At 32.8% G+C, this 18,302-nt stretch overlaps 1 protein-coding gene across 11 annotated transcripts in view; it reads right to left on the bottom strand.

Annotated features, from left to right (window-relative positions):
• Positions 1-18,302, bottom strand: part of GPHN (gephyrin) — a 633,555-nt gene that overhangs the window by 208,601 nt on the left and 406,652 nt on the right. For all 11 annotated transcript variants that reach the window (XM_073895379.1, XM_073895381.1, XM_025869865.2 and 8 more), the window contains one exon: positions 8,799-8,933. In XM_073895379.1, the coding sequence (XP_073751480.1) occupies positions 8,799-8,933 (135 nt within the window). The remainder of the gene's footprint in view (positions 1-8,798; positions 8,934-18,302) is intronic.

Here is an 18,302-nt window from a genome sequence, read left to right as displayed (position 1 = left end):
GTCAGTGGAGAAACTTATTTCAAAGGAATGGGATTTTAGGCCTACAAGGGAATTTAGAGGCTGATTACTTTAATACCAGAGTGTTACAGAAATAGAAACTGAGGTCTACTTGTTCTCAAAAAAGCTATAAAGTGGCAGATTAGGGCTGATACTCAATATTTAGTGCCTCATAGTGCAATACTTTTACATACTCAATGTTAATTTTTCAAACAACTTTGGATCCATAATTTTTAAATGTCTGCCAATAAATCAGTCAAATACAAATGTTAAACTAGCTTCTTACATTATATCATCAAACTGAATTCATGAATATGCAAAAATAATCTGTTTTTGGTATCCATATAAATTATAGGAATCAAGGGCCTAAAAGTTCTGCATATACTTTCAGAGGTAAAATTAATACAAGCTGCTACGTTTAATTAAAAGAAGACTAAAACATTTAACTTCCAGAAGATTATTATACCATTGTTTTTAAAACTGGGAAACAGGAAACACCTAAGATATCCAAATAGGGGCTGGAAAAAAACTAGGCTGCATCCACAAAGTAGAATGCCAAACAATAAATAATAATAATGTTGCAGAAGATAATTTTTAAAAATATAAAGAAGTTCATGACATAGGAAGATGTTCATACTACTGAATGAATGAAATAGGTGAAAATATTATATAGTTTAGTAATAATAGCTAACATTTATTGAACACTTCCTCTATTTAAACACTGTGATAAGCTATTTGCATTTTTAAATTTAAACCTTAAAAAAACTCTATGAGGCAAATAGTATTATTTTTCATTATAGATTAGATAAGTAACATTATAGAGGTAAAGTAACTTTCTGAAAGCCACACATCTAGTAAGAGATAAAGCTGATATTTCTCACCAGGTCTGTCAGACTCCAGACCCTGAGCTCTTAACCACTGCCTTCCCATTATTATCCATTTAAATAAAATATTTGAATTTATAGAAAAAATAACAGAGTAATATATAGCAAAATTTAGATGTTGCTATTTATTAAGGGTTGTCATACAGGAACTCTTTTTTTTTTCCTTTTTTCTTTTTTGCTGTAAAATGAGTACATATGTTACTTTTTTAAAATTAAAAAAACACCATGCCACTTACAGACTATCTAAACTATAAAACTATTAACTCTATAGCTAATAATTTCAGGTTAACTATATCTTCTCAGGCTAACTAATCAAAATTCATTTGCAAGTTCAGATTTCAGAATGGCAATTATACATTCACAGTTAAGTTATATTCAGCTTCAATGATAAACATAATTCTGTGAACATTCAATAATTAGAAAAGGACCAGGGGAATTCCATTTTCAATTTCTATGATATATAAAGGCAGATGAATGAACAAACAGAAATTAATGTATAATGCTGCATAGTTGCAGAATGTCACAGAATAACCATTTAAAATAATTTGTAAATTCAAAATTAATAGCTAAAATATACTGTTATTATCTAATTCCAGTTTTTTCAAAATATGAAATACTTTACCATACTGGGTAGTACCTTTCTCATTAGAAAAGGATATAAGAGAACCATCCTTTATTTGAAGCCTCAAAAATCTATTTTGCTATCAAGCCACAGTAAATAGCAAAACATACATGTTACAGAGGAGAAAGTAGGCAATAATGAATGAGTAAGAATCAGTTATATCTATAGGTGCCAGGCATTTAATGAAAATAAAGAAAAGAGCTTGGTGGGTATACAGAATGCCAGGTGAGTATTTATATATGTCAGTATTAGCCCAATAATGTCAATCTGATTTTTTTAGGAAAAGCTGAAAATTTATATTTTTATTTAAAAATCTCACCAAGTTTAAGTGTTCCAACCTAATTAAAAAAAAAGAGCCACCCCCAATTATATCCCTAATACATGATCTTCCAACAATTATGCTATGACTTAAAAGAGGGCTCTCTGTGTATTTATTAGGACAGAATATCCTGGGGAAAAATCAACTGGTACCCAAATACAGAAGCAGCATCACATTGGAAATGAGTAGAGTTAGTCAGAAATTACAAGTTCTGGTTATGTGTCTTCAAAAGACTCTTAAAGTCTTCTCTCATTTTGAATCAGGAAGGAGAAACTCTATTCCCTGCCCTAGAATTAATCTGGATCACAGAGTCGGGGTGAATCATTTGTAATGCTTGAGCATGGTACTAGTGGTCATTTACATAAAGAATACAATCTCTGGACTGAGAATACCACTATAACACTGTCCCAGTGGAAGATAAGATTCAGCATACATAATTTTGACCTAGGATATTTTCAAGAAACATAAGCCAGTTTACTCATTTTATTGTACTAGTGACAATTTAAGTATGGTCCATGGACCCAAAAAGGTCCTCAAGACCTTTTCAGGGGTCCACAAGGCCAAATCATTTCAGCAATAGTACTAAAACATTATTTTCCTTTTTCACTAAATTGACATTTGCACTGATGGTACAAAAGCAATGGTGGGTTGGTATCTTAGTGCAAATCAAGACAGTGGATCCAAACAGTATGAATAGTCATTGTACTATTCACTACTATGCACTAATAGTTAAAAAAAATGCCAAAACTAACAGTTTCAAAAATGAAAAGCTAGTTTCACTTAACCTTGTCTTCAATGAAATCATGAATACTAATTTAATTAAAATTTGTCCCTTGAGTACGACAAAATGGAAAGTATGAATAAAATACTTCCATTGCATACCAAAGGATGATGGTTTTCTCAAGGAAAAGCACTTCTGCAGTTGAGGTGTAAGCTGAACTAACCAGGTTTTGCACAGAACATTATTTTTACTTGAAGGAATGAAAGAATGATGGACAAACTATGATTATCCAGACTCAGATGTTTGGTAGACATTTTCTCAAAATTGAATGAAATAAGCCTGCCAATTTAAGGAAAACAGACACGATTTGTTGCTTTTTTTTTGCCAAGGATAAAATTTTAACTTTTAAGAAAAAAATTAGAATTGTGGAAAACATATATCACCATGAACTTGAGAGATTCCAATGCTTCCAACGTTTTTTTTGATCAGCATGGTGGTTATAGCAATGAAGATAAATTTTTAGTATAATATAATGAAATATGTCAATATTTGGAAGAACTTATATTTTCTAAGTGACCAACAAATATATTCCAAAATCATGCCCGGGTATAAGATCCATTCAAAGTTCAAGATGGACCAACAAATTTTAATATATCAGAGTGTAGTATAGTCCGTGAGAAGGTTTTAGATTTCATACTTCAACTAACTTTTAATAAACTATCAATTGTAAATTTTTGGTATAGTGTCAAAAGAATATCCAGGACTATGTGAAAATGCTAGTCCTTTCTTTTCTAACTACATAACTGTGTGAAGCTGAATTTGTTTTCTGTTTTTTCATATTCTTCAACCAAAACATATCACAACAGACTAAAGTACAGAAGCAGATGTAAGAATCCAGCTATCTTCTATTAAACCAGAAATTAAAATATATGAGAAATATAAAACAATGCCATCCTTTTCCAACTTTTGTTTTCTGTTTTGGAAAATATTATTTTCATTACAATGTTGTTTATGTTAACATATAAAGGCTTTATTATTTTTATTTTGAAGCAAATAAACATTAAAAAAATTTCTAGATATAACATACATAAAGAGAAGCTATTTGGAGTCCTTAATTTTTAAGTGGTCCTGAGACCACTGAGTTTGAGAATTGCCAGATTTGACCCATAATGTTGAGACTATTATTACTCAATATTCCCCAGATGGGGCAATTAACTTTGCACAAAAGAAAACTTACATTTTTATGTCCAGAGAATGTACTATTGATATCACTAATTCTGTGCTTTCCAAACATTTTGGCACTTGTCGACTCTACATATACAACCATAAAATTTTTATAATGTCATTAACAGTTGAACAGATTTTGATATACCAATGCTGATATAATTTCAGACAAAAGCAAAAGAAACTTAGTATTTAAAGTAGTCTTACTGATTTTGTTTAGGTTCTTCAAAATAGTAGAAAATAATTTGTGGGGTCCACTTAGCATTTTGATCTAGGCTAGAATTTTAACAACTTCATAAGATTCTCCAGAGACTTGGGAACCTCAGGTTTAGAACCAGTGAAACTAACCGTACACATAATCACTCTGGTGTTCAAAATGTGCAATAGTTTGTACAAACTAACATGACTAAGAAAAAATCGCAAGGGAATATGTAAAGAAAATCACACCGCTTTTCAGACATACACATTAAAAACTGTGAAAATCATTTTTTCTTTATCCAGAGTAATCTAAATTCATTTTCTCAAAGGAAAATAATAGAAACTTAGAGTGAAGTCATAATTCTGCATCTTGTTTGAATTAAGATTAGACATTAGTGTATTAACATACTCTTCATATTAAGATATTTAAGTACGTATAGTTTTTAATAATTCCATAACCTTTAGTTTTATATAGATAGTATTTATATTTTCTTCCTGAAGAAAAAAAATAACTTGCTGGTTAGTGTACAAAATTCTATTCTAATCTTTAAGGTACAGAGAATATGTGACAATAGACTACATTTAGTTTTTAAGCCAAACTAGATGCTTAACGAATAAAAAGATAATTAAATTGGTCTTTAAAAATTATTCCCTATTTTAACAACATCTACTGGGAACGGTGAATTGATTGAAAGTTTGTTTGTTTTTTTCTTTTTTGCTCTGGTCATTATTCTCTACCCATGCCTCTTGATTTCAAATAGAGATGCTGCTACCTTTTATAATTGAAAAATCAACATTCATTTAAGTTGTGAATCATTCTCATTTTACAAGAGAATTTATCTGTTATAGAATTATTCTTTTAGCAAACAATTTTTGGGATATTATCACCGTGTTAGAATCTGAGTCTTCTAGATATTGCTCACTTTTATTTAAATGTAATCTACATACTATTTGACTTTTTTGGCTAAGCCACTCTTTTACTTAGGGCAATAAAAGATTAAAATTCCAAGTTTTTCTTCAAAGATACTTCACAGTTTCATAGAGTGAAAATCATTTGTCATTTCAGTCAGGTTTCATTAAAAGAAAATAACTGGTATAAAAGAGAAAAGATTTTTTTCCCACATACAATAAAATATTACATCATTTCAGCACAGCATATAAATATTGTTGGAGACAATGCCATTTAATAAAGATTGTTTAGAAAAGTTGGTTGACTTCATTAGATTGCATATTAAAAAGGAAATCCAAATGGTGTATTTTATAGATCTTGTTCTCACTATAGCTGGTAATCTTAAAGAATAAAAGGACAATCTAGGATATTATATTGTAGTAAACATATAAAATGTGAACCAAAATAATATTTAATATTATAGTTGTTGACTTAAAAAAAATAGAGGCACAGAGGTAAAAGAACAGGAAGTCTTTTAGCTTAAATACTGCCCAGTTGACAAAAAGCTACAGAGGGAAAGTGCTTCTGATGGTTATTCCCAGAGTATTCTGTACTCTTGGTGATAAATCATGGCACTTATACTTTATTATAATTTGCAGTTGCCTATTTTGTCTGTTTGTAATGGCAAGAACAATGTCTACTGCTCACCACTGCTTTCCCAGCACTAGGCAAAGACTATTTAATAAATCAATAACCCTGTTGGAGAGGCAAGGACTGCATTTCTTTACAGACACGAAGCTCAGAAAAGTTGAGCAACTTGCTTAAGTTAGTGTGGTTATTAAGCAGAGAAGCCAGCATCTGAATCCATGTCTTCTACTATCAAGTCAAGTGTTCTTTCTACTGATGACCATTCAAGACCATATTGTACTTCTGATGAAAAAAAATACATTTGCACATATATTTCTGCATATGACAGACTGCATGTCTAATCTGAAAGGCAAAAGAGGGACCTCTATGGGGTTTGGCTGACACTATTAGGTACTAAATTATAAATATCAGCACCAAGATGCAGTAACAGTAACAATATCAAACTCACTAGTGTTACGATTTTATGCTGCATATAATTCCTGGGATGTCTCCTACGTATCTCAGATTGAATACATTCAAAACCAAAATGTATTAACTCTTTTCTCTTACCCTAAAATGAGTTTCTTCTCTTATTATTCCTTAATATAGTTAATAATATCACCCTTTACCCATATCTCAAATTAGAAGCCTGGCATTCTAACTTTTCTGCCCTACATTTTTATGCTACAAAATTAAAATAAACAATTCATCTAGAATAGATTTAAGTGCTAAAACCTATAGCCTTGCAATCTGACTTAGTAGGGAAAGGCAAAAAAATTATTTAAAATAAAAAGGAAGTAATATCTGAAGTTGGATTATGAAGTCACTGAATTAAGACTTTTCATGTAATAATGAAGTTTTAGTCTGAGAGTTCTTGACTGGTCATAACTGGTTGGTGACAACTGTGTTTAAAGTGGTCATTATTGCTGAATATAATTCTCAAAACCTCCACCCAACAGAAGAGCTTTTGTTTTTTATTCATCCTTCATATCCCAGGCGAAATGTTCTCCTTAGAGAGGACTTCTCTGATAATCCTATCTAAGTAAGGTTTCCCTCCTATTTTCTATCAGTATAACTTTTTCATTTCTGCTTAGCATGAATCTCAATTTATAATTAAGTTATGGTGAAATTATAATTATTAGAATAATTTATGTTTACCTACCTATTTATTTTAATATATCATCAACTAAACTGTAAACTCCATGAGGACAGAGATTGTATCTGTCACTGATAAAAAGCACATATAAGAATATTAAGTTTAGGTTTAATTAAGCAGTTTTATAGTTTGAATGACTTTCAACAGATTAATTTGACTTTCTTCACTCCTTCTAAAAAAAACAATATTCAAACTAGTTTTTTATTACATTAGTATTCTGGTTCAGACTTAGAAGTTTAATTTTAAAATTACACTGAAGTACTAATTTTATCTTTAAGGTATATATTCTGGTGCAGGTAAAAATTATCTAAAAGGAAAAGAACCTTATTCCTAGGTAAAAATACAGAAAAAAAATCCTAGGGGGAAAAAAAAAGGTATCCAAATACACTGCTTTATTTAATTCATTGTTATTTTGAACGCCAAAGTGGTAACTAAGGAAAAAATATTAAGACAAGCTATTTGTTCTCCTAAAGTTTTGTAATGAGCAAATTTACTTAATAGATGTTAGTATTTTTATTTTTAGGATTTCACTTTAGTAAATTTGGAAGGCCAAGTTATTTTAGAATTGCTTTTAATATTCCTTTTGTAATTAGAATGTAATTACAAAGTTTTAAAAAGGCTCAAGATCTACTGTGTTTAACTAAATTCAGCTTAGATATTTATGTTCACAGTATATTAAGGAAAAGAATACTGCACCTTGAATAGTTCCACATTCCCAACATTTGGGTCTTAATATTTGGTGAATGATTAAACATTTATAGTGGACTAAACTTTTAGCTTTATTTCCCAGACTTCAGAAATGAATATAGCTTGTATAGTTGGAATTTAATGTAAACAATAAATTCTTTTGTTTTAAAAATCTTAAAGACATGAATAAGATTCTTCTAACCAATTCAAGTCTTAGAACTCCATGTTTTCATTCAGTTGAAGATACAGCTGAATGGCACCTGAATGGCATAAACATATATTTTATGTCTAGAATATCCTTATAGTTTTTCGTCATTGAAGATTTAGAACTTTAATTTTTTTAAACTATAAAATTAATATTGGTTATATTTGACACAAATCTAAAAGTGATGATATACAACAGTAATACTGTGAGGGCTTTGCTGAGAAGGTTGTACCACAGTATGTAAAAGCAACTGTACTACACATATGAAGAACTGCTTGGGATTAACTTCTAAGTTAAGTCCAGTTTTAACATTCTTAAAACTCATGAAAAAGTTGGAATTGAGGAAGACAGCCAAATAAGTTGTAAATTTGATGACAGAGAAGAAGCCATAGTTTGAAAAATTACCTGCAGATCCCCTGAATAAATTTAGCGTACAGCTGATATCTAATACCATATCTTATTAAATAAGAAGGAATGTTACTGTTAATCTTCTGATGCCAATACTGGATCCATCATATAGAAAACTTGAAAGCACAAATGGCTAACTTTACCAGGAAAGGGACATTCCAGAAGAAAGCAGTTACAGCCATTATTAAGTCTGCTACTTAATTTATCATATATATGAAGATATGAGTTAGCAAATAAATGTCTAATCCTTTTTTCCTCCCACATATGATTCAGTACTTGGGAAAAATTATAAGAAATAAATACTAAAAAACTTCCTTCCTCCCCCAAAGGTTGGCATTAAAACTTTCTTTCTAATCAATTTAGATTTGTTTCCAAATACTAGGCAGCAACATTCCAAGTTGAATATGTTTGAAAAAATTTGGAATGATACTAGAGCAGGGAGCTACCCCAGCCTGGACAAGCTAAAAAAAAATTCTTTTGGTGACATTTTTTATTTTGTTAATCTTACTTTTTATTGGCCAGAAATGCATTCATCCTTTGCATAAACAAATAACTTCACATCTATACTGATTAGTATGCTAAAAAATAACAAGTCTAAAACAAAGAAACAGGGAGCTACAGAAAGTAATACCTGTAGCTGTGATGTAGGAGTAGACATTTTACATGAAATTTCTATTGTCCTACTGTTGGCCTAATTTGACAATCTGTGAAACAGTAAGTGTCAATTATTTTATAGTCCATTCATTTTTCATTGCATTATCTTGCATGCAATCCAACCTTGACAAGCAGAGGGAAATACTGGTTAAATTTCCCAGACTCGTATAGTAGAACAAGTTTAAGGTGCCAAGGAACTGTACTTACTTTTGGTGTTGGGCAGGAAGCTGTAGAAAGGCGAGATGTAGCCTGAGCACGAGGCGATTCTGAAGGAGTAGTGCTGAGGGAGGCTGTGTCTCGTGGGAGCACCTGAACGCCACGAGAAATGATGGAGTCTGGAATCTGAACAAGAAAAACAAGGATGGTTTAATATTCTGAAAATACCAACATTAAAATCAATGCTCATACCTAACTTTTTTTTTTTTAAATGGCATTCTTTGCTGCCTAGCTCTCATATATTTGGTCTCACTCACTGTTAGGTATAAATGCATCCAACAATTTGGGATAGGATAGGAACCTTCACTTTTAAAATATTTTCTCTTACCAAATAATATTTCATGAAACTTTTTTAATGAGAGGCAGTCTAGCATTGTAGTTAAGGAGCAAAATGTTCGGCATTCATATACTGGCTCTGATATTTAATAATTATTTAATTCCTAGATATTTTCCATTTTTCTTTCTCCACGCTTTATCCTCTTGGCTCTAAGCTGACCTGTATAATAGAATCAACAAGCTATTCTGTGCTCTCTAGTTTCTAGTTGGGTTCAGCTAGTGCCAGGAAACTGAAAGGTTAGAGGAGAGTAAGGTCTGATCTTTATTCCCCTGCCTCCTTCTCCACCAGGTTACCACAGGTTGGCTAAGTCACAGCCTCTGGTCATCTGACAGGGGTTTACAGCTCTTTTCTGGATTCCAGTAGCAGTTCCCTCCCTTTGCCCCATTAGGACTAGGGATATTGATGGTTCCCAGTATTACTAGTCTCAGGGCACTGCATTGTGTTTTTTGTTTTCCCTAAAATCTGCCCAAACCTTTGTAAACACGATAGTTCCTTATTAAACTCTTCACAATTATCCATATAACGATGCTATGACTTCTGTGGGGACACTGATGGCTTTGCTTTTTAAATCACTGTTTCCTTTATCTAAAAAAATGAAGATAATGACAGCATTTACCTCACCAGATTACTGTTCAGGATTAAATAAGATAATGCATATAAATTATCTAGCACTACAAAGTAGTAAATACTTAATATTGACTATTATTGATATTATTATATTATACCTATCAACATAGTAAAAACTGATGTAATTGAGTATCACTATTCTAAAAATATACAAACATAAGGACAAATAATGTGGATTATTCATTATAGAAATTGTTGATTATAAAATTATTATTTTGGGCTATGCATAATTTAGTTCCTGTTCTGGGCTAATACTAATGGGTTTAGGTTTTCTGAACTCAAAATGAGAACTTGACCACTTTCAAGTTTTGAGCACAGAGGGGACATACATATGATAAAAAGATAAGCAATTAACATTTGATCAGTAAATATCTCTAACCATGTGAAAACAAGGAAGCAGCAACCAGACTTTATGACTAGAATGGTGCTCCTGATCTTATGCATCATCTATTTCTCACAAATTTCCATAGAAGCTCTTTTATTTAGTTTCCATACCAATATCCTCATTACCAATGGTATTGCTATCATTTATCATTAGTCAATTTATGTGACTTATAAATAATATTCTCATAACTAGGGTGAAAAGCAACGGGAATTCCGAGATGAAAAACTGCTCAACCTGCTAGTTCATTTGAGTGCTGAATTGTGATAAATAAGTTAAAGAAACAGAAGTAGATAGTCTGATTTAAAAGAGCTATATGTTGCCATTAATGTTTAGCAAAAAAGGCCATGTATTGGAAAAAAAGTCAAAGAAATCTCCTATTATCCTTCACATGACACCATGCTCCTCTACTTCATAGTAATTTCCAGTTATACTACATTTATATCTGTTATAGTTTGATCAATGTCTATGTCCCATAGTAGAATGCCTTGTCATGATGAAGCCATGCTTTTGCTACTATTTTATGTCCAGTACCTAAGAAAGCACATGCACAAAGTAGTATGTATGTAAGATATACAGATTTCCAGACTAACAAACACATGTGTACATATACTACCCATCTCTCTCTCTCGCCTTCTGTGTGTGTATGAATGTAAACAGGACAGCAGGATATTTCAGGGGAAAGATAAGTCTAAATTTGAAGTACATTCTTTGGGGTTAATAGTCTGGAGATATCCAATGAGCTTTTAGAAATATGAGTCTGGAGCTCAGGAAAATGTTAGGGATTGGGTATATACTTTGGGAATTATCAATGGAGGTGACAGTTTCAGTCACGCATATATTTCAGATCATCCAAGGACAGTATGTAAAAGAACAAAAGATGATGGTTGATAATTCTAGGGGAGATCCATATTACAGGCTTAACAGAAGAAAAAAATCAAGGGGAAAAACAATCTGTAAATGAAATAACAGTACATCCTATTTTTCCTATTTTGAACAATCAGGATTTATATCTATCATACTGGCTCAATTATTTTTTAAAAATTTTATTTATTTATTTGACAGAGAGAGACAGTGAGAGAGGGAACAAAAGCAGGAGGAGTGGGAGAGGTAGAATCAGGCTTTTCCGCCGAGCAGCCTGATGTGGGGCTCAATCCCAGGACCCCGGGATCATGACCTGAGCCGAAGGCAGACTCTTAACGACTGAGCCACCCAGGCACACCATACTGGCTCAGTTATTAAATAGCACATCTTTTCACTTCAAAAGTATTTCAGTTTGGAAGATAAATTATTTACTTTTCATATCTTTAAGAAATTGTTAGACACAAAAGAGGAAAATCAAGACTGAATGAATATATGGGAAGGGAAAAGAGAAGAAACTTTCAAGGAGATGTTATCAAGTATGGAGAGAAGATAAGCAGGATAAGAGTTGAAAAAAAGACATGACATGAACAGACATTTTTTCCAAAGATGACATCCAAATGGCCAACAGACACATGAAAAAGTGCTCAATATCCCTCAGCATCAGGGAAATCCAAATCAAAACCACAATGAGATACCACCTCACACCAGTCAGAATGGCGAAAATTAACAAGTCAGGAAATGACAGATGTTGGCGGGGATGTGGAGAAAGGGGAACCCTCCTACACTGTTGGTGGGAATGCAAGCTGGTGCAGCCACTCTGGAAAACAATATGGAGGTTCCTCAAACAGTTGAAAATAGAGCTACCCTACAACACAGCAATTGCACTACTGAGTATTTACCCCAAAGATACAAATGTAGTGATCCGAAGGGGTACGTGCACCCCAATGTTTATAGCAGCAATGTCCACAATAGCCAAACTATGGAAAGAGCCAATTTGTCCATCAACAGATGAATGGATAAAGAAGATGTGGTGTCACACACACACACAATGGAATATTATGCAGCCATCAAAAAACCCCCGAAATCTTGCCATTTGCAACGATGTGGATGGAACTAGAGGGTATTATGCTAAGCAAAATAAGTCAATCAGAGAAAGACATGTATCATACGATCTCACTGATATGAGGAATTCTTAATCTCAGGAAACAAACTGAGGGTTGCTGGAGTGGGGGGGTGGGAGGATGGGGTGGCTGGGTGACAGACATTGGGGAGGGTATGTGCTATGGTGAGTGCTATGAATTGTGTAAGACTGATGAATCACAGACTTGTACCTCTGAAATAAATAATACATTATATGTTAAAAAAAAAAGAGAGTAGGAAGGGAAAAATGAAGTGGGGGGAAATCAGAGGGGGAGACGAACTATGAAAGACTATGGACTCTGAGAAACAAACTGAGGGTTCTAGAGGGGAGGGGGTGGGGGGATGGCTTAGCCTGGTGATGGGTATTAAAGAGGGCACATATTGAATGGAGCACTGGGTTTTATATGCAAACAATGAATCATGGAACACTACATCAAAAACTAATGATGTAATGTATGGTGATTAACATAACATAATAAAATGAAATTAAAAAAGAATATTAAAATAAAAAACAAAAAAAAAGAGTTGAAAAAAAGCCATTGAGAACTGGAAAGACACCATCAAAAAACAGCTAGAATTCATAAATGAATTCAGTAAAGTTGCAGGATAAAAAAAATCAATGTACAGAAATCTGTTGCATTTCTATACACCAATAACGAAGCAGCAGAAAGAGAAATGAAAGAATCAATCCCATTTATAATTGCACCCAAAACAATAAGATACCTAGGAGTAAGCCTAATCAAAGTAATGAAAGACCTGTACTCTGAATACTATAAAACACTGATGAAGAAATTGAAGATGACACAAACAAATGGAAAAATATTCCATGCTCATGGATTGGAAGAAAAAACATTGTTAAAATGTCTATACTATCCAAAGCAATCTGCACATTTAATGTTATCCCTATCAAAATACCAACAGTATTTTTCACAGAGATAGAACAAACAATCCTAAAATTTATATGAAACCACAAAAGACCCCGAATAGCCAAAGCAACCTTGAAAAAGCAAAGCAAAGCTGGAGGTCTCACAATTCCAGACTTCAAGTTATATTACAAACCTGTAGTGACCAAAATTGTATGTTACTGGCACAAAAATAGACACACAGATCAAAGGAACAGAATATAAAACCCAGAAACGAATCCACAACTATATGGTTTATTAATCTTCGACAAAGCAGGAAAGAATACCCAATGGGAAAAAGACAGTCTCTTCAGCAAACAGTGTTGGGAAAGTTGGACAGCAACATGAAAATGAATGAAACTGGGCTACTTTCTTACACCATACACAAAAATAGATTTAAAATGGATTAAAGATCTAAATGTGAGACTTGAAACCATAAAAATCCTAGAAGAGAACACCCGTGATAACCTCTTTGACATAAGTTGTAGCAACTTCTTTCTAGATATGTCTCCTAAAGCAAGGGAAACAAAAGCAAAAATAAACCATTGGGACTTCATCAAAATAAAAATTTTCTGAACAGCAAAGGAAACAATCAGCAAAACTAAAAAGGCAACCTATGGAATGACAGAAGATATTTGCAAATGACATATCTGATAAAGGATTAGTATCCAAAAACTATAAAGAACTTATAAAACTCAACACACCATGAACAAACAATGCAATTAAAAATGGGCAGAAGACATGAATAGACATTTGTCCAAAGAAGATATACAGATGCACAACAGACATATGAAAAGATGCTCAACATCACTGATCATCAGGGAAATGCAAATCAAAACTACACTATCACCTTACACCTGTCAGAATGGCTAAAATCAACAACAAGAAATAACAGGTGTTGGCGAGGATGTAGGGAAACAAGAACCCTCTTACACTGTTGGTGGGAATGCAAATTGATGCAGTGATTCTGGGAAACAGTATGGTGGTTCCTCAAAAAGTTAAAAATGAAACCACACTATGATATAACAATTGTAGTACTAGGTGTTTACCCAAAGAATCCAAAAACACTTATTCAAAGGCACCCTGATGTTTATAGCAGCATTATCTACAATACCAAATTATGGAAACAGTCCAATGTCCATCAACTGATGAACAGATAAAAAAGATGTGATATGTATGTATGTATGTATGTATCTATACAACAGAATATTATTCAGCCATAAAAAAGAATGAAATCTTGCCATTTGCAGTGACATGGCTAGAACTAGAGAGTATTATGCTAAGTGAAATAAGTTAGTCATAGAAAGACAAATACCATATGATTTCACTCATATGTGGAATTTAAGAAACAAATCAAATGAGCAAAGGGGGAAAAAAAGAGAGAGGGAGGCTAACCAAGAAACAGAGTCTTAACTATAAAGAACACATATAGATAAAATTTAACAAGCCACAAAAAGGGAAAGAGACAGATGCCAATGAACAAGATAGGAGAAGTTATTAGTTGTCTGAGACACAGCTATTTCATTATTTGATAACATAGATACCTGATTACAAGAGGTCAAAAAGAATTAGAGTTAAGGAAATGGAGGCAGTGAATATGGATTACTGAGTTGATGGACATTTGTACTGTTTCCATTTTGGAGACACTATGAACATTCTAGTATGTATCATGATTCCTACATGCATTAATTTTAGGAGATATATATATATATATATGAATGTGAGGCTTGAAATATAGGATATATATCTATATCTATATAAAGTATATATATTCAGGAACAGAATTGCTGGTTATTGGGTAGGCATACCCTTTTACAAATTTCCAAATTGGTTAAACCAATTTATATGTCTATTGAAAGAAAATGGTGATAGTTCCTCTTACTCCAAAACATATCTCTATCTAGTATTGTCAATATTAGCAATTTTTTTCACATCTGGTAGTAGTAATAATAGTTATTGTGGTTTAATGTTCCTTTCCCTGACTGTTAATGAGAAAAAGCATTATTTTATATGTTTATCAGGCACTTAGATGTTCTTTTTTGTAAAGTCTCTGTTTAAGTCTTTTGCCCAAATTCTCCCTTATTGGGTTGTCCTTTTTTTACTGAATTGTTAGATTTTAGTATCTATCCTGGAAAACTAGTCCTTTATCAGTTTTATATGGTGAAAACATCTATTCCTATTCTGTAGCTTGTTGTCTTACTTAATCATGTCTTATGGTTAACAGAATATTTTAATTTAGCCAAATCTATCAATATTTTCCTTTATAGTTAGAGAGTTTTGTGTCTTAAAAGGAATCCAGTAGAAATGGCAGAATAGGAAATGCCAAAAATCCATCACTCCATGAAAGAGGTGACTAATCAAAAATGGTCAGAATCAACCAGGTGAATACTTAATCAAAGAAAAGAAAAACAAACCCAAAACAACTATTCCTCCACTAAACAGCTCAGTGGTACACCTAAAGACACAGCCCACATTCCTGGTAAGCATTCTTAGTACTGGAACTTAGTACTGGAGGAAGAACAAACCTTGTTTCAATATGTCCAGTGGCCAATGAAGGACATATAGGGTTTGCTTTTATTTCCCCTAACCTGGAACTTTTCCTGGGTTTCTGCAGCTAACCAGGAGGTGGTATTGTTCAAAAATATAAAGGCAAATATATTAACTACTGCTCTCAGGGCATGGGATGACAGTTGGGATAAAGAGTAGATTCACTGAGAAACTTGGAAGGAAAGGCTATGTAATCAAATGCTTTCATGCATTAAGGAGGACTTTGAAAAGCATATTCCTGGGAATCCAAAGGTTCATGTTTATGCCCAGGGTTAGCCACATCCTCAGAAGACTACCTAATCTTTCAACTCTTGCTGAACTTCAGACTCTGCACAAGCAGGAAGTGAAGGCTAAGAGTTGTAAACTGGCTGAGTGTCAAAGGCATGCCCTGATACATACAAAGAGTCCAAGTGAAAAGAATAAGAGATTATCTTTTTCTGTATACATTTTCCTCAGGCATTTAAGGAAATCTCTGTTGAATCACTAGTTGACTACACAGCTAATGGGACAGAGACTTCAGTTACCAATAATTAATAACAGACTTGACAAGAAAAGTTAATCAATAAACCAAAAACAGTAATTATGACAAAAAGCAATATCATACCCTAGGGAGGGGGAAGAATCTGATTTCCAGAGTTTCCACTTGTAATATTCAAAATGTCCAGTTTGCAACAAAAATTGTAAGTTATGCAAAGAAACAAGAAAGTGTGGCATATGTATAGGAAAAAAAAGAGGAATAAATAGAAACTGTTATGGAGAAAGCTCAGACACTAGACTGACTACTGAAAAAATTTAAATCAACGATTTTTTCAAGATTGTTTTGGTTACTTGGGGTCTTTTGTGGTTCCACATAAATTTTAGGATTGTTTCTTTACCCGAGGATACAAAAATACTAATTTGAAGGGACACATGCCCCCCAATGTTTATAGCAGCCTTATCAACAACAGGCAAATTATGGAAAGAGTCCAAATATCCAACAATGGATGAATGGTTAAAGAAGATATGCTACATATGCAATGGAATATTACTCAGCCATCTTAAACAATGAAATCTTGCCATTTGCAATGATGTGGATAGAGCTAGAGTGTATTATGTTAAGCGAAATAAGTCAATGAGAAAAAGACAAATACCATATGATTTCACTGATATGTGGAATTTAAGAAACAAAACAGATGAACATAGAGGAAGGGGGAACAAAAGAGAGAGGGAAGTAAACCATAAGAGACTCTTAACTATAGAGAACAATCTCAGGGTTCATGGAAGGAGATGGGTGGAGGATGGGTTAAATGGGTGATGGGTATTAAGGAGGGCACTTGTTGTGATGAACACTGGGTGTTATATGTAAGTGATAAATCACTAAATTCTACTCCTGAAACCAATATTACCTTATATGTTAACTAGAATTTAAATAAAAACTTGAAATGAAAAAAAAAATCAACCATTTAAAATATATTGAAAGAACTAAAGAAAACTATAGATAAAGAACTAAAGAAAGCATGGGGAAGATGTCTCCCCAACAGGGAACAGCTTTTAAAGAGACAGAAATAATGAAAAAGAAACAAACAGAAATTCTAAAGTTGAAAAAAATAGTTGACTCTTGAACGATGCGGGGATGTGGGTGCCAACCCCCTGTGCAGTCAAAAATCTGTGTATACCTTTTGACTCCCCAAAACTTAACTACTAATAGCCTACTGCTGATTGGAAGCCTTACCAATAAGCAGTTGATTGACACATATTTCATATATTATATGTATTACATACTGTATTCTTACAATAAAGTAGGCTAGAGAAGAGAAAATGTTGTTAAGAAAATCATAAGAAAAAATAAACTAAAAGAAAATCATAATGAAGAAAAATACATTTACAGTACTATACTATGTCTATTGAAAAAAATGCACATATAAGTGACCCACACAGTTCAAACCTGTGTTGGGGGTCAACCATAAAACTAAAATAAAAAATTCTCTACATGGGTTCACCAGCAGATTTGAGCAAGCAGAAGAAAGAATTACTGACTTGAAGATAAATCAATTGAGAATACCCAATTTGAGCAGAAAGAAAAAAAGAATGGAGAAAAATGAGCAGAACTTCAGAAAACCATGGAAGGACACTAATAACTGCACCAAGATATGCATAATGGGAGTCCCAAAAGGAGAGGAGAGAAAAAGGCAGAGAAAATATTTGAAGAAATAATAACTGAAAATTTTCCAAACACGATGAAACACATAAGTCTACATGTTCAAGAAGTTCAACAATTCCAAGTTAGATAAAGAGATCTACACCAAGACACATTATAACAAACCGTTGAAAATGAAGGACAAAGAATTCTAAAAGCAGCACGAGAGAAGCAACCTATATGAGAGATCCTCAATAAGATTAACAGCTGATTTCACAGCAGAAACTATAGAGGTCAATAGGTAGCAAAATAACATATTCAAAATGCTAGAAGAAAACTGTCAACCAGAAATTTTATATATGGCAAAACTATAATTCAAAAATGAAAAGGAAATCAAAATATTCTCAGATAAACAAAAGCTGAGAGTTCAATACTAGCAGACCTTCCCTACAAGAAATGCTAAAAGTTCTTCAGGTTGAAATGAAAGGACACTAGACAATAATTTGGAATTCACATGGAGAAATAAATAACATTGGTACTCAACATAGGTAGATATAAAAGTAATACATATTTTGGTTTG

This window comes from Callorhinus ursinus, unplaced genomic scaffold (assembly GCF_003265705.2).
Source record: "Callorhinus ursinus isolate GAN/ISIS: 27379988/994484 unplaced genomic scaffold, GSC_fseal_2.0 scaffold8, whole genome shotgun sequence".
Lineage (NCBI taxonomy): Eukaryota > Metazoa > Chordata > Mammalia > Carnivora > Otariidae > Callorhinus > Callorhinus ursinus.
Note: the sequence above shows the minus strand (reverse complement) of the source record. Positions and strands in the feature narration are given on the sequence as shown.